Source organism: Desarmillaria tabescens (assembly GCF_030435595.1).
Source record: "Desarmillaria tabescens strain CCBAS 213 chromosome Unknown EV420scaffold_38, whole genome shotgun sequence".
Taxonomy (NCBI): Eukaryota; Fungi; Basidiomycota; class Agaricomycetes; order Agaricales; family Physalacriaceae; genus Desarmillaria; species Desarmillaria tabescens.
The window spans coordinates 247,554-270,769 of NW_026848337.1; the positions used below are offsets into that span (position 1 = coordinate 247,554).

Here is a 23,216-nt window from a genome sequence, read left to right on the forward strand (position 1 = left end):
ACTGTCAGTACCAGTGTTCTTCTCCGATGCAGCCTGGACTTGGGCGAGCTTTTTACTCAGCATCTTAAGTTCATTACTCACTTTTTCGAAGCAGTTCTTCGAGATATGGCCGGTTCAGGATCCAAGGCTTTTCTGATAGAGGTTTGGTAGCATTTCATCCTTACGTCAATATCCTTGAACATCATGAACGTCACAGCACATGGCTCGCGATATCAGGGTTGTGGACCCGGTCATCCCTGACCTAGGTCTTGTGCGGGGACAGCAGTAGCTGTACGTTACCACCAATGCTATGCATACTGCTGTAAACTGCTGTATGAAATGTCATAACCATGATAAAACGAAAGAATTAAGCGCGCATTGGAAAGTATATTTGTGTTACCTTTTCGATCCTTGCTTCCCATCATCATCACCCTGTAATACTGCTCACCCACCTACCACCCAACCCGCCTTCCAAGAAAGTGAGCATCTCTATTGCTCTCGCTTTGAGGTCAACTTGATAATGAACGTTCATCTAGCATGACTCGCTCGTCCAATCTGGAGACTTGGATTCAAATAGCTAAGGTTGCTGCGACCGCTGGGGAAATGGCACCATTTCCGTATATCAAAGGCCTTTGTGGATGTGTTGTACTCATACTAGAGGCCATTCAGGTATGCGACAAGCTTACGTGCGGCGTTTCATCGTCTTTAACTAGGGATTAACAGAAAGCTGACACGAATGATGAAGATCTACTAGATTTGGCGGAGAGCATAGAGAAGACAGTAGAGATGATTCAGAATGCCGTTATAGAACACGGCGAAAGTGGCGCTCTCCGTTTCCGTGGTGTTTGCGCAGAGCTTGAAATGTGAGTGGGCACAAAGGAATTATGAAGGTTTCCCTAACTAAAGCACCTTCAGATACTTAACCAATTTACTTACCGAGTTAAACAGCACCCGGCGCAAGTCCCGTGGCTTCAAGCGTTTCTTGAAAACAAATAAAGTATCTGACGCTGTTACTGGTTACCAGGAACGCGTGCGCGCGATCAAAGCAGACTTTCTGGTGTGTCTCGCCCTGGACCTTGACCGATATATGCTTACCCAGGTTGGTTGATAGATTCACACAGCTATCGACTCGCGCTTCGTTATTTCAGATATCAAGGATGAATTAAGGACCGGTACAGAGGCTCTTACCAGTGCCATCGAGACGTTGCAAAGGCATACCATGGCTAATATCGACAAGCACGCAGACAGCATATGCGAAGAGATACACACATTGGGTGTCCTGCAGAGCAAGAAAGCCGATGAACTTAGTGCAGACGTCCAGACATTGAAGGAGCGGAACAGCTATAAAGGATCTGTATGCCTTCTTCTTCTACGAAGAATCTGCGACTTATCTTCCTTTACATGATTCAGGTTCGGAATGTTCTTCTCGGGGATATCCATTTGAGAGATCGCCTCGACCACCCAAACGATTTCGCCGTGTTTACTCATTATAATGCCGACATTGGTAATGCACCTAAAATTGTTCATGTATATCGACGTAGTACCCACAGCAAGTTGAATGAGCAAGATGTCATGCGAGTGGGTTATGCCAGCACTGTGTTTGATCAAATCCTGGTGCTCACGTGTCCTCCAGCAATTCCACATAGACGCTGATAAACTGATAAAACTTAAGTATGCTTGCGACATTTTGTGACAGTGTTCATGCAACATTAATCTTATGGTCTAGACATCAAAATATTGCCCAGGTCTTTGGTGTGTGCAGGTCTCCGGAATTTCCTGCGATTATACTTCATGGTAATGATAATCATAAATTCTTTTCGAAATTCCAAGTTTATGTCCGTCTGCAGGTACCACGCAACACCGAGTCGAAGACTATCGTGTGTCTCTGACTGCAACTCAGTTGTTGCATTTCCATTTTCAACTGGTGGGCTTCTCCGAAATATACTGTAATGCTACTCAAATTACGTGCCTTTCTGTAGTTCAATGATTTGGAGGTGCCGCATTTCTCGATTCTCTGCATATCGATCTTGAATATTCAAATTAGTCGGCCTCAGATTACCTTGGTACATTGTACCGCACATCTCGCCAGGGTTGGAGTGTCCATGCACATGTGAGTAATTGCCTTGAAAGTATGCATGTAACAACTAATGGCCATGCTTCAAAGGACAGTAACCTTAGTCATATGTATATCAATGAAGGAGGCCGAATCGTCTTGGAAGAACTCTCGTCTTACTATGGTTTTGATGGCTTTCATGTGGATATAAGTGAACACTCTGCAGTGAGGTTGCACAAAAGCAGGATAGCTCCAGACACATCACACACTAATTTGATCAGAGATTGGAACTCGCTGATGCACCGTACACGCTTGGATAAAAGCCATCTCATACAGATTTATGATGCCCTCAGGCTTGATTGTTTCATGGACATTAAGTATAGGATGACATATAGCCAATGTCATTACAGCCGAGGCAGTGTATTTGTATGGACAGAGGAGTCAACCCTTCCTGTGTTGGTTGGCAAGATATTAATTGAGCCAATTGAATGGGAAGTAACATGGGATGACTTTTCAATGCCCTTTTCTATGTGCAGGTGTGATTGTCATGAATATTCATCTGTAGTCTCTGCTGACTCCTTCACCTGTCAGTGGATCATTTATCATTCATAATTTGTCTGTCATTCAGGAGCACTCTCTTCACATTGCACCCCGGGACCATGGGTCATCCAAATATTATGCAAAAACACAGCATATGGTGTACTCATGGTTTGCACAAGCTTCACGACTGTCATTGTCCTCTTCTCAGAATGTAAGGGGTCTTGATCGTAGGATGCATGACCTGAAATACGTCGGAGGTTGGTGTAGCATAAAGAGGAACTGGGCAATATACTGACCAAAGTCCAGTGTGTCAACACATGTCCTTCTACCTTCGTATAACACCATGTTATGACCCCTTCCAGTTACTGGACACGTTTATGGTGGACAACGAAGATACATTTGGTCCCTCGCTAACAATCTGTGAACCTCATGTTGATTCACAATCCAACATAATCTCCCGGCCAGTCATTCATTGGTTTTGTGACTCAAGTCTATCCAATGAGATATCTGTCAAGGAAGCGGAAGCTCTTTTCGGAATTCAAGTCAGCTTCATAGCTAATCTATATGTGTACTCCATACCGAAAGCTGCATTTTCGACAATCGTTGAAATAAACACCATGTGCGGGTTCGATCCTGCCCTCGAGGGTGCAGATATATGCGAATATTTTGATCTCCCTCGCATGGAGATCTTCGAGGATCCAATTGAACTCTTTTATGGTAAGTTGAAGAATTAGCATCTCAGGTTCGCGTACTCTGCTAAAAAAAAGCGCATAGACCACGAGATCGACCAAACTGCATTGCCAGTTACCGTTTGTGATCGCAAGGACGCTGCGGACGTTACCCCAGTTTCTCATATACGAGCCGAGAAAGAGCTGTCGGCCTCTTGCATGCCGCAGAACCGGCTCGTCGTGGCACTCATTGTGCTTAATATTGTTCTTCTATCATTGGTCATACGTTCGTCTATCGAGATATAGAGAAAATAGGTTATATGTCGCGCCAATAGCCACTTCGATGTGTCTTGGCTATTTGCATCTAAGATTCACGGACAACTCTTGCAGGTACTTGTTTCGTTTATGCTTGCAGCTGGACATGATGAACTGTGGCAAAGAAATGAAGGACTACTTATGCATTGAATGTAATTGATTCGTCGCCTCTTTGAAACCACTTAAATCTTTTCTGCTGACCGCTTTTCTATTGTTAGTACCAAGATAATATTCATGAAAAATCTTTACAAAAAGCTGTCTACCTTGACTTCTCCCAATGGTTATAGCTCATTGCGACCCGATCTGTGCTCATAATCCGGGCGTACTCCAGGAACACTCTGTACCTTTCAGTCAGCCGTGGGGGGGGAGATAACGAGCCTAAGGACAAACCTATAGTTATACGCAGTCATATCCTCCTTTCTCCAGAAGGTGCGACTCCAATTCCGGCCGGCGGAAGCAATCTTTCTTGCGAGATCTTCACGGTCGTTGTCCCCCTTCAGATCACCATGGAAGAACACGAGTGCGTCCCAGAGATCTGAGTAGTCTACTTGTATAGGGACGTAATGGACCCATGGCATGAGCCTATCTGTAAACCTGGACAAGAGTTCAGCTAGTTACTTAGTTCCTCGTCGGCGCCACGAACCATTCGGGATAGACAGTTGACTTGAAGATGAGCGCATGAGATGACAAGAGCCATTTAAAACGTCCGGACCATGCGTTGCCGTCGACCTACATATAAAAGAAATGAGCAACGACAGAAAGCAACCGAAGGATAACTCGGACACTGACATCAAAAATATACTTGTACCTTGCCTGCTCCTTCTGCGACTGCTGTTTCGCAAACTCATATGACTTCGCCAGAGCCTCGCAAACCTCAGGATCGCAATGTACAGGATCATCCGAGAACGCCATATCAAGCATTGCCGGACCATACCTCGCCTTCCTAACCACTTCGCCCTTCCCCACCCGTTCCTCTCTCGACCTCGGTGGTGCGAAAATCGTCACGTTCCCATCCATACCCCCCTCAACCCAATCCATCATCCGTATACGATGCGAAAAACGCCACTCCATATCCCGAACGAGAGAAATCCCCGTTGTACGGCCTCGCCACTGCAGTCGATCATCAGTCTTCTTCTCCCATACGACGGCCTCTTCGTCAGAGAGCTCGCCTAACCAGCTGGCCCTGTGTGCAATCGTGATGTCGTGATGCAGTAAGGTTTGGGAGTAAGCGAAGGAAGGGAGCATGTGGCGGGAGGGAATGGGTCCTTTACCGAAGGGGAGGAACTGTCCGTGCTCGCGAAGGATGTGTGGGTGCAGGCAAGGATCCATTGCCTTTCGGTGGTCGAAGATGAAGGTTTTGGGAGAGTCAGGTGGCGGTAGTGGCCAGGATACATTAAATGTAAAGTCGATGGGATCTCTCCGGGCGAGGGAAGTTGGGTCACAGCCTGAGATCCATCCGTCATATTTGATGGGTACAACAGGGTTGTCGACATCGATATCTGCGACCGGCGTTAGGTTGGAAAGAAAAAGAGAAGAAAAGTGGATGACGTACAAGTTCCTGCACGAGCGTGTTCGAGCATTTTTTCCCGCAGTTCCCAGTCAGTAACGTGCTCAGGGTTGTCATGCGGATGGAAAACGGCGCGGAAGGGCGGTAGGAAATCGTCGACGTCTTCGAGCAGTTCGCTAAGCATGCGGGTACCACTCAAGATGTGATCGTGGGTGCTGGGGTCGCGGATAGTATAGTTGACAAGTCTGATACGATGACCTTCCTCTTTACCAAGAGTAAAGGTATCGTCGTGACCTTCCCATTCGCTGACGATCCTTATTAGATCAACTGGACTGACGCCCCAATAAGGCTCGAGGTCTCGGTATATCTGATCATACTCGTCTGGAAGCTGAACGTTGTGCTTCTCAACATATTCCCACCTATGCACAGCTTAGATTTAAACAATCATCACAAAACTGCGGAAAGGCCCACCATTTATCAAATCCACGAGGAGGAGCCCGTTTATACCGGCGCTCATATTCGACGACCGCTTCGTCCAGGGTCTTACTCGCTCGCTGGAGCTTGGCTTCCCACTTCTTCTCCGAAAATTCGATGAGCTGGTAGATAGGATGCGGGCCCTCTGGATTGACTTCAAGCAGCCCATTCGACAGGAATTCGTGCATGGGTAGATTGTCTGCTCCCGCCGTGATCTTTTCTCCCGCTGCCTCGCGCTGCAAATCCCCTAGACCTCCCAAGTTCCCCCACGAATGGTATACAGGTTTGACATAGTCGACCGCAATAGGCTCGGTGAACGTCTTGAAAGTTACATTAACGATATCTGATCCATAGGAACTTGTCCAGAGTTGCCTGGCAATAACGAAGAGAGCCACGACTATGATAACGGCCCTTTGACGTCCTTGGCTTAGCCTGTGATAAGATGGAGTAACACGTAGCATGCTACACAGAAAAGAAGGACAAGTTGTGAGGGAATCGGCCAAGATTAAACTGAAGAGAGGTATCCTTACAATCAGATGTAAAATCCGGAGAAAGTTAAAGATCCTCAGCGATCTTGTTTTGCATAGGTTTTTACGATGTGGATCATAGCACTGAGAGCAGTTATATCTTGTCGCCATAACATGGTTATCAATCACGCAGCAGGAAGACAGATCTAGCCCAACGGGAAATGCAACAATCTGTTTATCCGGGAATCAGAAATCAGAAATCAGAAATCGATACGAAAAGCAAAAAAAAAAAAACCTCTGCTCGGGCTCTGGCACAAGTTGAAGAAATGAATTTATTTTCTCTTCTCTCGCCGTCGAAGTTTAGTGGATGGAGGAGACCAGTAGACCGAGGAATCCTTGCATTCATATCGAAGTCTATTCTGAGTTTGAGTATCAGTAAATTCCTCTGATATTTCAGGAACTCCCAAGTCTTGCAGTTGAGGCACGGAAGGAACCTGCCCTGATATGATATCAGCAAGCCAGGGCCCCAGCAGTGTTACTACACAGACCTGCTCATTAATCAGAACAGTAGGCAGTGGCCCTCCAATGTCGCGTTTGGCTGTCCAGGGGACAGTAACTCGCGACTGTTCATGGAAATGCACGTGCCCATCACCAGGACTACTATTCTTGCTATCTAACTGGAGCTTCAATATGAATCAAAGGTAGTGGCTAGTAGGGACACGTACTCCCATCGTATATTACATCATGCATCACCCTTCAGAGCCTTCAAGGCGCCTATCAGTATAAGAACTGAACGTGAAACAGATAACAGACCTTGTATGTTTACCCGAAAGATCATAGTCTGATTCTTCACGAGCTCAAGGCCTTGGAATAACCATGGAATCCTGCTATCGGCCGTAATGCCCGAATGAAACCTAAAATAATAGGGCTGCATGTGTTGATGTCAAGGGGGAGCCCAATAATGGCTGAAGGCAAAGCAACTCGCTAATCCCTGACCGCAGTCGTGGCGCTTTCCCTTATTCTTAGCCTCGACCTCATTGAAATATATGCGACCACGGCTCGTTCGGGACGTCGCACGGTAGTAACGACGAGAGGTCCTAGCTCATTTTGTCACGGCCCAAAGAGTTAGCACAGTGCATGAAATGAGCCATTCCAATGTATGATTAAAATCCAAGAGAGAGGGTATACAGGCCTTGATTAGCTCGCACTGTCAGAAAGGATGGTCACTAAGCAGTCCGGCCTCCATGAGAAAAGACTGACCTTATTTCTCCCCCTTCTTGACGAGTATCATACCTATCGGCCACTCCACCATGAGTTCGTCTGACTCCTCTACCGCCGTACTTCCCTCTTTCACCGCACCCTCTCTTAGCGCATTCCAAAATCGGTCCTCGATCCCTTGCTCCCCGCCCCGCTCCAAGTATGTGTGCAACGAGCTCCATGAGCGGAAATAAGTCAATAAACCACCCCATGTTGTCTTGGTACGTAGGATGACCGGGAGCGGGGAAGGAAGGTCCGGATAATGTGACCCTGAACCCGATTAGAACAAGATGAGCGAAGCATGGAGGTTACCTACCGGTAAAGAAAACACGATCCATCTTTCCCCACGACGGCTCTGGCACGTCAAGAAGATGGTTTTCTAATATAGTTCGTCCTGGACGCTGCCAGTGTGGACCAATAGACGTTGCTGGGTCCGTTCCTTGGGCGTAGTTGGTGATGAGAGGCGTCAGAGAAGGATACGCGGACAAGCGAAACTCTGAGTACACCCAGAAGGCAACTGTACCACTTGGGCGCAGTACACGGTCGAGCTCAGGCCACAGTTTTGAGTAGTCGAACCAATGAGCTGCTTGAGCTGCGATGACGAGATCCACGGTAGAAGACCCAAGGAAGGACAGATCCTCTGCACTGGAATTGACGAATTCGAAACGAGATTCGGCTGAGATGCTGTCAGTGCGATTCTTTGCTGAAGAGAACTACAACGCACCAGAGTCACCGATTTTCTCCTTTAGATATTTTCTCGCAGCTTCCAGCATTTTCTCCCCAGGCTCGACACCGACAACTTTCTTGAACGGAGTGAGCTCAATCGTAGCCTGACCTGTAGTCCTAAGTCAAGCAGCATAAACAAAAAAAGAGATAATTCACCTGTTCCACATCCTAGATCAACAGCAAGGTCCCATCGTGGCCTGTAGCGAGGTGAAGACGCCGACTGTTGGTGAGGAAGAATTCCAGATTCGTGGTATGCGAAGATATAGTCGAACAGAGCCTTGGGATATGTTGGCCTTGAGGCAGCATATATAGATGCATTGAAGGATTTCTTGGCAAAGGTCGCCATGGTTGATCGATCCAGTAGCGGCACTTGCCGGGTCCCCGATTCTTTCCTTTTTGTATGAAGAAACGGTTTGTAAATTAATCTGCGTGAACGTGCTTGTTCAAGCTGAAACATATAATACAGTTTGATTGATTTAAACTGGAAGTGTGGTGGTGCAAAAAAGCTCGCATTTTGCACAATCTAACATCTAATCCGAGCTGTGATAATAATGTATGTTATGCTTTTGCTCTCCATTCGAATTTCTGTCCATCCCTGCATATGCATTAGGTCTTGAAAATGAAAATATTTCCTACTGCATACCTTGTACTATGCAAATCAAGTGGGAGGCTACTGCAACCATAGCAAGTCCAAATCCTCAATCAATTTTATGAATTCAAAAGTATCATAGATGGATGAAAGGCAACTAAAGGTACACCTGCAGCGTGTAGCCGACACCGTAGCAACTCCCCTCGTCACCTGCATCCCACTCAGACATCGATGCCACTCTGAATATCTTGCCTAACCCACACGCACTCAAAGGTAACTCTACTCCATGCTCCCTGTATGCTAAAATGCTGGTCTTAGCCAAGTAGATCATCAGTAACGACGTATCGTCGCAGGTTCTTGATCGTTGTGTGCCTACGCAAATATCACTACAACAACAAACTGATTAGTAGGAAACAACGTCAAGGGGGTCCTAATAATGAATTAAAAGACAGTGGGTCGATTAAATAATTTCGTGCACCGACGATGGACCTACCTACCTTCACATGACATTTATGATGTCATTATACTAAATTTGGGTATCTTTCGACTCAATTCGGTGAATATTTTGCCTGAAATAGCCGTGATATTAATATTGAAAGTGTTTTGAACATAATCTGTACGCTATCAAGTCTAAATCATGGCTGTGCTCTAATGGGATGTCATAATGTCACCATGTCCAGTCAGCAGGGCCACTTTGCAATGGCATTGACTGAGTGTTGGTATCGCTAGGTATGATGCCCTAAGGTAAGTAGCACACTCACTAGCATATATTGTATCATGTATGCTCTAAAATTTACCCTTGAAGTCCATTTTTAGACCCCCAAAGTGGTGGTCAACTTTTTTTTTTCGTGACATCCGGCTGGACCTACCTACCTACCCGGTGTGCCGGGCCGGAATTCCGGTACCCCCTTGAACAACGTACTTGAGTGATACCAGACACGAAATCAAATCGTGTTCTGGAACTGAACCTAAAAAGAAAAAGAATCATGTTAAAGGATGGTAATGAAAAGAAAGGCATCTGCGACACCATAACAGTTCGTCGATCAATAGGGAGACACCCCTTCTCGGAATTTGCAGCACCATGGAGATGCACCAAACACAACTACAGGGAAAGACTTAGCATAAATGGAACAAACGGCCAGACGAAAGATGCAGCGGCATGCCAACACAACAGTAACATAAAAAGGCTGCAAACCCGGGAACACCTGTTAATATACACAGATGGATCACAGCGGGACGTACGGGGAAAGAGGCGAGTAGGAGCAGGAGTAGTGGGATTCAGAGACGGGACACAGGCCTTCGAGCTCAGCATGGGGCTGGGAGAGAAAGCAGAGGTCTATGATGGGGAGATGGCAGCCCTTGCGATGGGAGCGACAAAAGCGACGAACCACGCAAAAGAAGATGAAGAAATAAAGCACTTACACTTCTTCACGGACAACGCATCAGCAGTCGATGCGATATTCGACACCCTACCCAAGACTGGACAAGAATTCTCGATAGTCTTTCATCGTCGAATACGGCAATTCCTCGACAGCAACCCTTCACATACAGTCGAAATCTCATGGTGTCCAGGCCACAAGGATATCGTAGGGAATGAGCAAGCAGACTACCTAGCGAAAAGAGGAGCAGAAAAGTCAGTAGAGATGATGAGCAAAACAAGAGCTAATGCCAAAAGGGAAGCGAAAGCAAAGACATTGGAGGAATGAAAGAAACTGTGGGAGGCCAGTCCGAAACGGGGGTGATACGCAACAGCAAATAGACTCCCGCCATCGCTAAAGCCAACACGTCACTTCTTGGACCTTGCGCAAAAGAGGGAGACGTACAGCCGAGTCCTACAATGCAGAACCAGACATGGATACATAGGCGAGCTCTACCAGACATGAACATATCATTCGCGAGTGCCCACTCTATGAGACAGAGCGAGGAACACTTCGAAAAGTGTCGAGGTCCCTATACCTGCCAGACATTCTGGGCACCAGAGACAGAATTTCAGCCCTGAGTGAATTCATTGAGAAGACGGGTGCATTCACTAGGGCAGGAGAACCACGAAACCCTAGGCCGGCCCCAGTAATGGAGGAGGAAGAAGATGAACTTGAAGGAGACTGGTGGAAGAAAGAAGAAGACGACTCAGAAGACGAGCACGGTTAGTCACCGCACTCCTGCCACATCACGAGAGCATTACCTACATGACACACACACACGAAACGCTCGCAAATCATCACACGGCCATGGCCAAGTGCAGAACCAACTCAATTAGCCCAATCAGGGCGCAAAAACACCACAAAGTCCGTTACTCTACTCCACAACAGACGTCGAAACACCAGGAGAAAGCAGAGGAATGAGCGGAGGAAATGGAACAAGAGGGAAGGAAGTTGCCTGAGGACCTATACCTCCACCACGTCTTAGTAGTTAGTGTACTTGTTGCGGTTAACGAAATGCAGAGTTCAAAAAAAAAGAAAAAAAGACCAATAGGGAGAAGTCGGAAAGACAGAATTTTCAGCCACAGCGGCAATCACTTTCAGCCACCCGGCATGCCAGCCGTAGCATGCCACATGCTCGCCAATCACTGCAAATTAGCTAAGCCAACCTGGAGTATAGCCCCTGTCCAGACAGTTTGGCACTACTCATGACCAGTTACGGCTTTCTATAACCCTCTGTCGTTTCCTCATTCTTCGGAAAGAATCGGGGATACGTCAACAAATCGTGGCAAATCCCAATGCGCCTTTCTCTTTCCGTTCAACCACTTAAAAGTAAAAGGACCACCAACCATGAATAAAAACTACTTCTTTCCTTCTCACCCTACAGCTGGTATTGATTTTATTCCAGTTAATAGCGTGGTTACAAAGAGTTATTTTTGCAGCGGTCCGAAACAAGTCCGAACGGCGAAATGGATTCACAGACACATTTGTACAGTACCGATGCTTCCCCTTCAGCACACTCACAAGTAACTTTAGTGGATAAATCTTGCGTATCCTAGACAGCACTCCTTGTCACCATCAACTTACTAGAAGGATCCTCTCAATTATAAATGTTCCATGAATAGATGACTGATATGCGCTTTTCTTAGGCTTCAGCCTGCCTTCCTGGGCCAGATATTGGTGCACTTCTTATTGTAAGCCTCCTCGGCCAATAACATCACGAGGGTCGATTGATCAGATGAGTTACTTTGTCTTCCCTTTTCTACCGACAATACACAACACACTAGAGACCGACAATGCCGAGTTTGCTTGTGGCTGGTTTTCTTTGTGATGTTATAGCATCTTCTGTCCATTGTTCTTGCTTCTGTGGGTTCCAGGGGTTGATATTTAAAAGAGACCTAGAATGCTAGGAGACATTTTTCAGCTCTTCGACTCGGCCCTTTGACTTTGACTTTCAGACTCATCTTTTTCAAGATGTCAGATCTCTTCTCTCCCCAAGCCCTCTCCACCATTCTTGATCGCGTACAGTCCAATCACACCCCTCTGTATTTCTGTTAAAACTAATTTTCTATTTCCAGCATTCTTTCTTGTACAATCAACCCGAGACACTCGAATCCATCACTCAGGATTTTCTCAGCAACTTGACTCTCATCAAAGATAAAGCGATCATGGTAAAGCTGATCGGCGGTCATGCTGCCAGCAAGCAGTTTTACTACTCCTTTCGCGATACTTCGGTAAGTTTGTCATACATACTGTAATATTCCTACACCGACACGGTCTAGGGTCTGGATTTTATCATCACATACCCCGAAACGGTGAAGGATTTCCTCCTTTCCAAACATCCCGAGAAGTATTATCTGCACTTCAAGGGTTCCCAAACGACCCTCATCTACCGAGGATCATTCGTAGATTCAGATCCACGATCATGAGTCCGAATTGAGCTCAGACCATTCTCCCAAGTAAGTTCATCTTTCAGTTCATAGGGCCGAGATTTAACTCCACTTACCGACCTACAGATGCCTCTTGAACACCCCGTCGCTGTCAGCATGCATCCAATCGAAGAGACGTCCAACACCTCTACCTTATATGCGAGCATTTTGGATCTCATAATCATGAAAATCAAATGCATTATTGACTGGGCACGCAACAGCCAGCTAAAGGCACAGGATTACGATGACCTTCACGAGCTCGTAAAACTTCGAAATCGACAAGACCGAACGGCCTTGGATGCAAGCGAATTCCTACACGCTCGGTATATCCACTGTTATTTCGACGACGTTGCCTTTTGGGATATTTCCGATGTGCTGAAATCTTGGGTCACAGACATGATGGACGCGAAAGGCAACCTCATCGACCCAGGCAAAGGGCATCAGGTCTTTAGATTTGAGAGCCGCGGTGAACAGAAGGTGAAGTGGGAAGAAATGTCCCCGATGTACAAATGTAAAAAACGGATGCTTACTCCCGTTGATACCATTCACCTGGCCGACTTTTTCAAGTAATTTATCATTCTTTAGTTTGGCAGACGGTATCTGTATCCACCTCATAGGGTCGACGAAATATAATCAGCTGTGGTTGTCAACAGCATCAATCTCAGGTTCATCCCAATCCCCGAATGATTGAACTCTTCGGTCTACTATTCGAGGACTGTAGCAGACAAGTCCCTATAACTTCAGCGTTACAGGAGGGGGGCATAGATCAAGGCGAGCATGGTGCCCATGTTTGACCTATGGACATGCCATGTAACCCACTCCCAAGATAGTCTGATTGGGTAGTACAAATGAGATCGTACAAATGCGAGTACTAGCTATATCGCACAGTAAACTGTAGCCTAAGCCCTTAGTTATTGGCACCCTGAAGAGATTCAAGAACTGAGCTCGGCGTTACTCAGGCTGGGGATAGCCTGGTACCCGGGGCGGGGGTCCATAGAGGAACCCTCCAATCTTGCTGATTTTCCAACTCCGAAAGGATGCTGGAGATAAGCCGGCATGTGCTCCGTGTACCTCTAGCGCGACGCATCGCCAAATCATCTTTACACCACTGTTCCACTTGTTTGAGGCATTTCATGAGGTTATTATTGCTCTAGATATCTGTTGCCCATAACATAGCAAAACAGAAGCACTAATGGATGAATAATCAACAACATCATCCGCTTTGAGCCATATAGAGAATTTTCTTCAGTTAAACAACATCTGAATCCTGATATATGCCACTCCTCCATAGTTAAATACTTCATGCTACTCAATGTTCTAATCAATGAGCGCTTAATGCTGGGGTATGACAGTGCGAAGTACTAAGCCCTGAAATTTGGTGATGTGTCATCATGAATTAGTGAGCCGGACAGCCGGATCACGTCTGAGTTTGAAATCCGCTGAGATTTGGGGGATCCTCTATGGATCCCCGCCCCGGGTACCAGGCTTTATATACAGATACGAGTTCCGCGAGTATATAATAAAGACGGCTTGCCAGGCTAGGCTGGGGAAGTCATGACGAGTCACGTGCACCTTTCGCGTTCCTAAAATATCGCGGCAATGATTCTTTCTTTCCTTCCTTCCGATCCGATCCCAGCCTTCTAAAGTAAACGGACCCTCGCTTCCTGGCTCCAGTTCATCATGTCCAGAGCTGCACTCATAAATGAAAAAGGAGCTCGTCAGACTCACCCGTGAACCTTACGAAGATGAAAACGGCCAGGACGTATCTAGATTCTACGAGCAGTTCAAGAAGAACTCAAAGGGATCGAGGAAACTGAGGAAGAAATGCAACGTATCATGAAACATGCCAACACACTGAAAGCTGTTTTTGCCAAAAAAAGAGTATGCCCTTCAAGATAATGTACCCCTTTGCGTTTCTACGGTCTGAGCATCGAGCCTCGTAGAAAATCTCGTTTCAGCTATATCAACAACGGATCTAACGAACATGTGAATAGAACGGAAACGTCTAGCTATCAATCAGGCTATATTATCGAGGCAACTAGAAAGCTCGGCAGTCAGCGCAACCAGGTTTCAATGATCTTCAAGTGCAACTGAAACGTATGTATCGTCATGTCAGCATGAGGATGAGCGATCCAAATTCCAATAAGTGTATGTTATGAACCTGATAAATGGTCGCAGTGCGGGGCTAGGATGGTCTTCGATGCAATTTTCTTGGCCGTTGCAGAAACATCCACGAATGGCGAAGCAAAGTTGCCAATGGCAATCTTTCCGAAGATGCAGGCACCAACTCAGGACGGCGTTCTCATCGATAATCTCGGTACAGGTTTTGAAGTCTGGCTCACTGGAAATACTGATTATGGGGTCTGCACCTATGAAAACGAAAGAATGAGAAGTACGAAATTTCAGCTGACACGTTTTGTCTTTGATGGTATTTCCTCCTAGGTCGAATCCTCAAGGTGGCCATGTATGATATCATGATAGCTGCAAGGAGCCGGATTACCCTGGTGGAAGGAAAGCGTGAAGATCAAGAGCTTTATGACAGTATGCCAGAGGCAACGACTCAGGCCGTTGCTTAGAGCGAGGTGACTGGGTGCGTCCCTGCTGAATACCATGACAAAGGTAGTCATCATAATTTCATCCAGCAGTAAGATTGTTAGATATTGCTTGTCGGATGGAAGGACTTAAATATTTTCGCCTTACGTCAAGACGTGCAGGGCCGTCGCATATCCTATGAAGCGATCTTTTCACTATAATAGAATATCGTCCTGACGCGGAAGATGCTTTCAAGAAAGATATTCACACAGTTACAGAGCTCTTATGCCATTGGGTACGTAATGCTAAACTAAACTATATGACTTCATATTTGCTGAGACTGTTCCTAAAGTTGACCCTTTGAAGGATACTTATATACGTTGAAGGATTTCTGATATCCCAATCTATCTCACCGGTCTACAGGTCTTGTAATACAAACCAGAACTGGTCACCGAGATGAACGCGGGTTCGGGCTGTGCATTGTTCCAAAGCATGGGAAGCCTATCCATGTTCCAACTGAGACGGCATGCGTCTCTCGTTGTACCAAGGTGATTCCCGCTGATATTGTTCCGACTTCCGGGGTCTACGAGGATGAGCCTTACGGTCTTTGAAACTATATGCTCGAACTATGGCACTGCACCGTTCCGGCAGATCGACCTCAGCGACATTATGAATTCTATAACACGGATGGTGGACCGTAACTATGCAGACGCGACTGCGTTAAGCCGTATACTGTTCATTTAATATTTGTGTGTCACGTTCAAGTCTGTTCCCGACCCGCCAATTGTCACCAAAGAAATGGGCATATCGACAATCACCTTGGACGCAGAGGTGCCCCCCGGGGGATGCTTCCCAGCGTCATTGGATCGTCGTATGGTTACACCCGCCAGTTAAAGAGGGAGCATCGGTATGGGTCTTCCTATATAAACCTTCGTGCTCGCAGTGTGATACACCACCTCTCTGTCTGGTACTAGTCGAGCGCTGGTAAGCCCTTCCTTTCTGGCTATTCGCTACCACCATTGATTGGACGTACAGGTCGCTTGAACGCTTGCCTGGTGCACTCCAACATCTCTATTGTGCTGGTATTTCTCCATCTTTTCCTCTACATAAACAGTCAACCGAATCAATTGCTTTCAAGGTCACATTAACACCTCGCCCAATCCCGGGTAACAATGACTCCCAACAACTCCAACCTCCTCTGCCTCACCGTCCTGGCACTCCTAGTGGCCGTCCATGGCATACCCCTCGCGGTCGGCACTGCCGACCTCAATAGTACGATGGAAGGTGGTTCGATAACGCGTTCGGTGGAGGTGACCACGTTCAACCCCACAGCGGCTCCTGCTCCTTTAGTCCCGAGAAAGAAGAAATCTGGCGGCGGAAAAGACTACCAACAAAGCGACCACGCCAAACACTCCCACCACAACGAAAACGCAAGCACCGACAACTACAAGCAAGGCGATTACCACGACACCGCCGACTTCCACTGGAACTCTTAGTAGTACAACACGAACGTCGACGAGAACCGGGACAGCCAGCGAGTCGCCAACAACCACTTCAAGAGAACGCACTTTGAAAATTCCCTCGCTCACCCTCGGTAGGCACTCTTTCTGAGTCTGGAGATACTAATAAGTACATGGCGGCATCTTGCAGAGAATCCGTACGCCACTGATTCTTTGGACTACCCTTATCCAACGAGGGAACCAACTGAAGACCCGGGATTGTCTGATCCTACAGATGGAGATCCAGCATACGAAGGAGACGAGGGAGAAGGTCAAGACTCCAATGGAGATGGCGAAGTTGGCTCGTGTGACATGGGGTGTGGAGGGGAAAACGAGGATACTGAGACCGGTGGAGAAGAGAGCGGGGGAGTATCATCCACTTGAAACCTGTACTTTGAAAAATGTACAATTGCAATTGAGTCTGATTCTGTAGTCCAGAAGCACGTACTTCCAGTAGCTATGTCGCATAGAAGATTATAGTGTTTAATTGCTCGGCTTTGAGTACTAAGGGATAAACTCGCAGAAGCTTTTTCCAGATTCGGCGTAGATGGGATAGTTGACGGGCGAGGAAATAAACTTCATCTGAGGCCACTTTGGGGGCAGGAAGATCGTACAATATACTAAACTCGAGCACCCGAAGGTTTGCTTCTGGAACAGTATCACTCCATAATGAAGGGGAAAGCATCGGCGAAGGACTATAACCGCGCATGCTCAATTCCGTCGAATATGGGAACGAAAGAAAGAGATCACTGGCAAGCTCTGCGGAATTATCCAAGGTTATTAGAGTCTCGCAGAAATTACCCAAGAGGAGACGATCGTTCCGTGCTTCCACTTGACGTTCTTCCAGGTTCTTCCGCATCTCACTGGACAGGCTAGCAACTGATAAACTTGACGACGTCCATAGAAACGCAGAAAAACACTATATACGGCCTTTCGCCACCAGATTCTCGTGCCAATAAGAAATCCATTAAGAACTGAAGAAGAGGTGAACAAAAGCTGCAAAACAGACGATAAGCGGCGCAATTCGAATCTGCCGGCAGCTGTTTGTTCATGCTTGGCGAATGAACTTTTGAGTCGGCCTGCTGCCTCGTAGTCAATGTATGCTCGCTAACACTCGCAACTATAGTGCCCTTCGAAGTTCTCGCGGAAATAACTTGAAGAAAGCACAGAAGCGAAACAGTGGCGGTGGTGCCATTTCAGGCTCCTAATATCTGTTGCTTGACTACTACACTCAGGTTTATATACCTGCCAGTATTATTGCTTTGCTCAACGGTAAGCAAGCGCTCGTCCCCTCGATAGAGGCAGAGTCAGAAGATATTGAATAAGAATATATTAGCAGGACAAGAAGAACAACTCAGAGATCGTGAAAATTTGAACTCGGTATTCATGCCTTCGATCCATAGCGCGCAGAGTGATCATTCCATTCACACTGTGCCAAGTTATCCTCCATCCCCCAATGTGCAAAGTGATGAAGACGAGAAATATAGATCGATATCCTCTGGCTCTGACATTTCAGAGGACTCGGAGCCAGACGCTGAGAATATAAAATCATTTTCGGCGCGTCGGCGGCGAAGGCGGGGAAAGCGAAAGACTATGGGTATTCCACAATCCGGTTATCAGTTCGATGGTGTGTCTTTTATTGTCATACCCGCTTCCTACTCATTTGATAACGAAGAGAATGGACGTCAAGAAGGCGAGAGCAAGGGGAGCGATCCCTTTGATTACCAGCACAAATTCCCGGATGATAAGCAACATGAAGAGCTTGGGTCAACTGCTAAGATATGGAGAACATACCTTGAAGAATGCAGCGCCTTTGATCTTGGAATGGTGGAAGGATGGAGAGATGCTCTGGATGTTCTACTGGTTTTCGTCAGTACCAGTTTTCAAGAAAGGGTGTCCTACGCTGACCTGAGGGACTGGCTGGCAGGCTGGACTTTTCTCGGCAGTGGTCTCCACCTTTCTCGTCCAAGCAACACAGAGCCTACAGATCGACTACAGTGCAGTCACTGCATCCCTTCTCATCGAGCTCATCAACGTCCAGCGAGCTGCCGCCAATGGTTCCGTCGTGAACAACGTCCCTTCTACAGACCTCGCATCTCGTCCCTCGGCATCCGGCTCATGGGTCAATGGGTTATGGTTCACTAGTCTCGCCCTCAGTCTCGGCACCGCCCTCTTTGCTGTTCTGACGAAACAGTGGATCCACCAGTACCTGCTCGTTCCCTCAGGCACGCCTCGCGACAAATGCCGGGTGCGCCATTTTCGATACATGGGGCTGCGACAGTGGCGTGTGGATTTCATAATTGGCCTACTTCCTGTCCTCATGAGCTCTTCGCTTGCTCTGTTTCTAGTGGGACTTGTCATATTCATTGTCCCACTACATGTTACCATCTCGTGCGTCATCGGAGCTCTCACATTCATATCATTTGCTGCATATGGTGTGACTAACTTCCTCCCAATCTTGTATCTCGAGTGCCCTTATAAGACACCTTTGTCACACTACATGTTTCCCTTCTATTCCCACATCTATAATATTCGCGACAGCTTTCGCAAGTGGGTCGCTGCTCCTCTGGCATCCACCAGGCATTCCGAATCTGGGTCGGCTTCACCTCCACCTCCACCTCGCACGCTCCGCAAAGCCGAGCGTTCTACGGTCAAACTCAACTCAGAGGAAACCGATGTCCATGCAATGTCTTGGCTGTTCCATATGACTTCCAATCCTAGTGTATGGTCGGTTGTAGTAGAGTCAGTAGGTGCCCTGCCGCTTACATCCGTCAAGACCTTACGGCAGGAGATTGATCAGATCTCCTTCATATGCTACGAGGCGCTTCAGGGTCTTTTGTCGCAAGACGACGACGACGTTCAAGAACGTCGAATCGATCGTCTCATCCGAGCCCTCCTACGCTTCCCAGAGTGGTCCAGCCGTCTGTCTATACCGGCTTCTATCAAGGAGCGTTTCTCCCCTAGTACCTACGTAGAACTTCTCTCTCTACAGACTGGCTGCCATGATGAAGTAAAAGATTTGGTTCAGTTTAATCTAACTTCAAACGATAAACTTCTTGACTTACAACCTATCGTTTGGGCCTATCTGCTCAAGCAACTTATGCCGTTTGATGCCGCCGACTTCGACGTAGCCCGATTGCTTTTGCTCCATCTCCCGGAACATGCCTGGGCTTCAGGCTTTACTTTCCCTCCCATAACTTTCGAATGGAACGGGGTGGAGGTCTGGGACAATATGCCTCGCGATGGTGTCACGCTTACTGGAGCCATTGAACAATTTCTCTACCCCTCTATCGCAAATGCCATCTTCCTACGCTCAGCGCAAATCGAAGACGCTGTATCGAATGATGACCCCAACCCGGAGGCTGGGCCAGAGCCGCAACTGGACCCGCGAATCCGTTTCCTCCTGAACACAGTCCGCTGGCCCGAAATTCGAAGGATAGTCGTCGCCGATGACAATGATGATACTGCCCTCGAATGGGTTGTAGAAAAAATATCCATATTTTTTGCTATCGACGCCGAGTCGTTCGACCTTAACAGTGACACGCCCACGTCTGATTTAGACAGGAATCGTTATGCCATCCTGAAAGCACTCTATCCACTGATCTCTTTGCCTTCCTCATCCACCTTCCGAGATCAGCGTAACCTGCTCGCAGTCTTCCTTCGTCTCCTCAAATCCACATCGTGTTCGCCAGATTTTCTCGGCGAAAATTGGTGTACACCCGAACTAGCTTCCCGGCTGGTCCAGATTGCATTTGAGGGCGAAGCGTGGATCTGGCCATATGAACTACGTCTTGATGATCCTGCATGTGAACTCGTCAACTACTTTTTCCGATCTATCATATTCATGGACCATACATTTGCACACTTTGTCGACAAGCAACTCTTCACGACTCTCAATTGGTCAGGCAGACCAGAAATCATGGAATCGATAGTCGTTGGACTGGCATCGGCGAGACGCCGGCTGCCTCAGCAGGTATATGAACAATATCTTGACATCTTACATGAGCCGCAGAATTTGTTCACCTCTTGCGCTGCTCTCATTGTCCGAGGTCAGCGAAAGACGCTTCGCCAACTGGCGCTATTTCGCCGTCGGGATCCAGCCTGGGCCGCCTGTTTGAAGAGGCTACGCGAATATTATGATGACCGGCCTCCACCTATTTTTACGGAGTTTGAAGCGTTCGTCACAGGATCCTGCGTTGGAGAGTTTGGGTTGAATGGCCGCTTCCGGGACGAACGAATGAGCTTTAGTTCCGACCGAGACAGTAGTAACAATCCTTGTTAGTGCATCATTACAACAAGCGTTGTACCCTTGCCCTTCTCGGGCTAGTTGATGTCCATTTTCTCAGCCAGTTTTGTCTGCTCGCTACATCGAGCCAAAATCATTTTGCTCGAGTGCGACTGCCTGTTCTTCAAGCCGTATTGCAAAGCAAACTTCCCCCTCCTCGATTTGTGTGACACTAAATTCGATATATCATGTCTCTGTGCTGGATTTAGCTTATGGCGAAAGGAAATTGCATGCGTTCTCTGGCGCTTTTAGTCAAGTTCTTGACAGCAAGTATAGAAATGCTGGGAGGCTGTGTGGAAAAAGACGGAAGACTGGAGCCCTATTTATGTTGAATATTGAAGCTCATCATGACGTAGGAATAAGCGACCCAATTATAGTTTCGCCGAACGTTCGATATTGTAGGTCGTCGTCTTCCGCGATTGTCTAGTCACATGCATAAATTTCCTTGCGCGCGTTCACTCAGACTGTTCAGTGGCTGCCGTTCACCTCGTTTGTGCCATCATTGTCTATCCGAGGTCGAAGACGAAGCCCATATCTTGCTCTATTGTGAAGGATCTGACTCGCTGGCACATTTGCATGCTAATTTTTCCGTGATATTTTTCTACTTGACTCCGAGTCTTTTGCTCAACTGTTACGTGCCCGCCGTATCCGGATACGAGGTCATCATTCACACTCTTCTCGCAGCAGATGATATGAAAATCATTGGCGTGTTGGCTAAATACGTATCTGATGTTCTCCGTATTTTTTGTGCTGTACCTTTATATCGGGCTTAATTCATTTCCTTGTATACATTCCCCACGACGTGTCTCTACTCCGCGCGACACACTCAACAGTGTGATCACAACGGTACGAGCCTTCGTGGCCACAGCGCATGGCAAGCTTGCCATGTTTGGGCTGTGGACCCGGCCGTTTCTTGTTGGGACCTTGTGCCGGTACCAACACCTAGCCTAGCTTAGAACTAGCTCATAGCTGGTGATCTAAACCGAACCTTCAGCAATGCTGACAACAAAAGAACATATGCTATAATATAAGTAAAAAACTACTCTCATATGTACCAATAGTATTTTGTATGTGCACTGCGCACAGAACATCCTGACCAAGAACAATTATAAACTTAAAACTTAGACCCTCATCTTACCACCACCGTTGCCGCCTCTTCTCGACTTGTGGCCTCTCCGTCTCTTCTTCGAATCATCGTCAACAGGGTCCCCAAGCTCATCTCTATCTCTTTTCATGCCAGCCTCGATGGCACCACCACCACCAAGACGAGACAGTAACGTACCACCTCGTCTCAGTGGCGGTCGCTCCTCAAACCCATCCCTCCGATACCGACCGTCGTCAACGTCCATATCATCGCGTCTCGGTCGAGGCGGTAGTCCCTCCGGCTTGTTAGGAAGGCCGTGTCCAGGAGGTAGGCGGGAGGTACTAGGGCTGACAGGTCTTTCCCTCTCCCTCTCAATGCCATTCCGTGCAGGCTCTTCAAGAGGCGGTACAGAAGGCGGGGGTGCCCGATCCTCTCTGTCTCTGAATCGTTCTCTTCGGCCACTCTCTCGTTCCTTATCATATCGTACTGGCCTAGAACCTTCCCATGAGTGAGATTGTGATGGCTCTCTCGACAGAGGAGGTGGAGTCGCTGGTCGGTGTTCATCGGCCGGACTGGTACTAAAACTTTCTCTACGGGAGTACTGGCGAGAAGGAGGCTCATCCCTATTCCTATCTCCGCTTCGTCGTTCAGAAGACGGCGGAAGGGGTTCTGGAGCGTATCGTTGGAACTAAAAGCATGTCAGTGTCTACATACGAGAAGAGCTAGTCGATAGACAAACGTTGGGAGGAGGCTCTTGAGGTGAAGTGCGAGGCTATGCGACGTCAACCTATATCTTCGATACCAAAGGCAGACTACCGTACCTCTTCTTTTCTCATTCTATGCGGATAACCATTGTCCGACACTCTGTGTCGAGGGTTAATGTCAATCTCCATGTGCATCCGAGACTGTAACAAAAATTAATACGATGATAGGGGCAAGGAGGAGCAAACTAACATCAGGCGGGCCAAGTGAATTCCTTGGTTTCCTCGTCGGAGGGCCTCCACTATTGGCATCCGGGGGACGAGAGTCTGAAAACTTCCCAGATGACATAGGTGTATCACCTCCAGAAGACGATGGCGGGGGCCCACCAAGACTCTTCCTACTTCCAAGGGGAAGACTGTTAGTCCCAGACAATGTAGGCCGAGAAAACTCCCCGCGACCACGTGGTGGCCGACCCTAATGACTATCAGTCAACGTTCGAGACGACCTATGCGTCGGCGCATACCTGTCCCCGTTCCATTGGATGAGGATACATGGATCCTCGGCCCTGGTCTTCAAAGCTCCTCATATGACCTTCAGCACCAAACATGCTAGGTGGAGACCGTTCCCTGGTCCATCCTTGGTTCGAAGGAGGAGCAGATTCAGACGTAGGCGGGCGTAGCGCTCGAGGTCCT

General features: G+C 47.5%; 10 protein-coding genes across 10 annotated transcripts; 7 read left to right on the forward strand and 3 right to left on the reverse strand.

The window, feature by feature from the left end:
* The first annotated feature begins 358 nt into the window (after positions 1-358).
* EV420DRAFT_779691 (uncharacterized protein) lies at positions 359-1,988 on the forward strand. Its single transcript, XM_060483436.1, has 8 exons — positions 359-458; positions 516-648; positions 703-842; positions 895-1,036; positions 1,091-1,333; positions 1,390-1,557; positions 1,613-1,650; positions 1,706-1,988. The coding sequence occupies exons 2-8, from the start codon at positions 517-519 to the stop codon at positions 1,866-1,868; spliced, it is 1,026 nt and encodes a 341-aa protein (XP_060326918.1). The 5' UTR covers positions 359-458; position 516; the 3' UTR covers positions 1,869-1,988.
* A 171-nt stretch (positions 1,989-2,159) lies between these two features.
* EV420DRAFT_1565104 (uncharacterized protein) lies at positions 2,160-3,116 on the forward strand (the record flags this gene model as incomplete). The annotated part of the gene is made up of 2 exons (XM_060474008.1): positions 2,160-2,568; positions 2,624-3,116. Coding segments are annotated over 2 exons (653 nt in total), but the record flags the coding sequence as incomplete, so codon positions are not given.
* A 73-nt stretch (positions 3,117-3,189) lies between these two features.
* On the forward strand, positions 3,190-3,752 carry EV420DRAFT_1565106 (uncharacterized protein). The gene is made up of 2 exons (XM_060474009.1): positions 3,190-3,289; positions 3,347-3,752. The coding sequence occupies exons 1-2, from the start codon at positions 3,287-3,289 to the stop codon at positions 3,713-3,715; spliced, it is 372 nt and encodes a 123-aa protein (XP_060326920.1). The 5' UTR covers positions 3,190-3,286; the 3' UTR covers positions 3,716-3,752.
* Positions 3,753-3,814: 62 nt separating this feature from the next.
* EV420DRAFT_1622130 (glycosyl transferase family 90-domain-containing protein) lies at positions 3,815-5,724 on the reverse strand (the record flags this gene model as incomplete). Its single annotated transcript, XM_060475776.1, has 6 exons — positions 3,815-3,893; positions 3,946-4,149; positions 4,199-4,284; positions 4,345-5,054; positions 5,108-5,481; positions 5,534-5,724. The coding sequence occupies 6 exons, from the start codon at positions 5,722-5,724 to the stop codon at positions 3,815-3,817; spliced, it is 1,644 nt and encodes a 547-aa protein (XP_060326921.1).
* A 1,300-nt stretch (positions 5,725-7,024) lies between these two features.
* On the reverse strand, positions 7,025-8,349 carry EV420DRAFT_779720 (S-adenosyl-L-methionine-dependent methyltransferase). The gene is made up of 5 exons (XM_060483437.1): positions 8,143-8,349; positions 7,985-8,095; positions 7,577-7,936; positions 7,264-7,530; positions 7,025-7,210 (listed from the first exon to the last, which is right to left on the reverse strand). Exons 1-4 carry the CDS (start codon positions 8,330-8,332, stop codon positions 7,265-7,267), a joined length of 927 nt encoding a protein of 308 aa, XP_060326922.1. The 5' UTR covers positions 8,333-8,349; the 3' UTR covers positions 7,025-7,210; position 7,264.
* A 3,235-nt stretch (positions 8,350-11,584) lies between these two features.
* On the forward strand, positions 11,585-12,992 carry EV420DRAFT_1707785 (uncharacterized protein; the record flags this gene model as incomplete). The annotated part of the gene is made up of 4 exons (XM_060479568.1): positions 11,585-12,015; positions 12,072-12,227; positions 12,276-12,398; positions 12,510-12,992. The coding sequence occupies exons 1-4, from the start codon at positions 11,968-11,970 to the stop codon at positions 12,990-12,992; spliced, it is 810 nt and encodes a 269-aa protein (XP_060326923.1). The 5' UTR covers positions 11,585-11,967.
* A 1,620-nt stretch (positions 12,993-14,612) lies between these two features.
* Positions 14,613-14,998, forward strand: EV420DRAFT_1646954 (uncharacterized protein; the record flags this gene model as incomplete). Its single annotated transcript, XM_060477981.1, has 2 exons — positions 14,613-14,814; positions 14,865-14,998. The coding sequence occupies 2 exons, from the start codon at positions 14,613-14,615 to the stop codon at positions 14,996-14,998; spliced, it is 336 nt and encodes a 111-aa protein (XP_060326924.1).
* Positions 14,999-15,672: 674 nt separating this feature from the next.
* On the forward strand, positions 15,673-16,884 carry EV420DRAFT_1565143 (uncharacterized protein). The gene is made up of 5 exons (XM_060474010.1): positions 15,673-15,938; positions 15,990-16,036; positions 16,093-16,303; positions 16,338-16,548; positions 16,605-16,884. Exons 3-5 carry the CDS (start codon positions 16,127-16,129, stop codon positions 16,835-16,837), a joined length of 621 nt encoding a protein of 206 aa, XP_060326925.1. The 5' UTR covers positions 15,673-15,938; positions 15,990-16,036; positions 16,093-16,126; the 3' UTR covers positions 16,838-16,884.
* A 661-nt stretch (positions 16,885-17,545) lies between these two features.
* EV420DRAFT_780242 (uncharacterized protein) lies at positions 17,546-20,952 on the forward strand. Its single transcript, XM_060483440.1, has 3 exons — positions 17,546-17,725; positions 17,790-18,322; positions 18,381-20,952. Exons 2-3 carry the CDS (start codon positions 17,840-17,842, stop codon positions 20,733-20,735), a joined length of 2,838 nt encoding a protein of 945 aa, XP_060326926.1. The 5' UTR covers positions 17,546-17,725; positions 17,790-17,839; the 3' UTR covers positions 20,736-20,952.
* A 733-nt stretch (positions 20,953-21,685) lies between these two features.
* Positions 21,686-23,027, reverse strand: EV420DRAFT_780175 (uncharacterized protein). The gene is made up of 4 exons (XM_060483438.1): positions 22,777-23,027; positions 22,644-22,727; positions 22,562-22,594; positions 21,686-22,510 (listed from the first exon to the last, which is right to left on the reverse strand). The coding sequence occupies exons 1-4, from the start codon at positions 22,870-22,872 to the stop codon at positions 21,860-21,862; spliced, it is 864 nt and encodes a 287-aa protein (XP_060326927.1). The 5' UTR covers positions 22,873-23,027; the 3' UTR covers positions 21,686-21,859.
* Between the last annotated feature and the right edge of the window lie 189 nt (positions 23,028-23,216).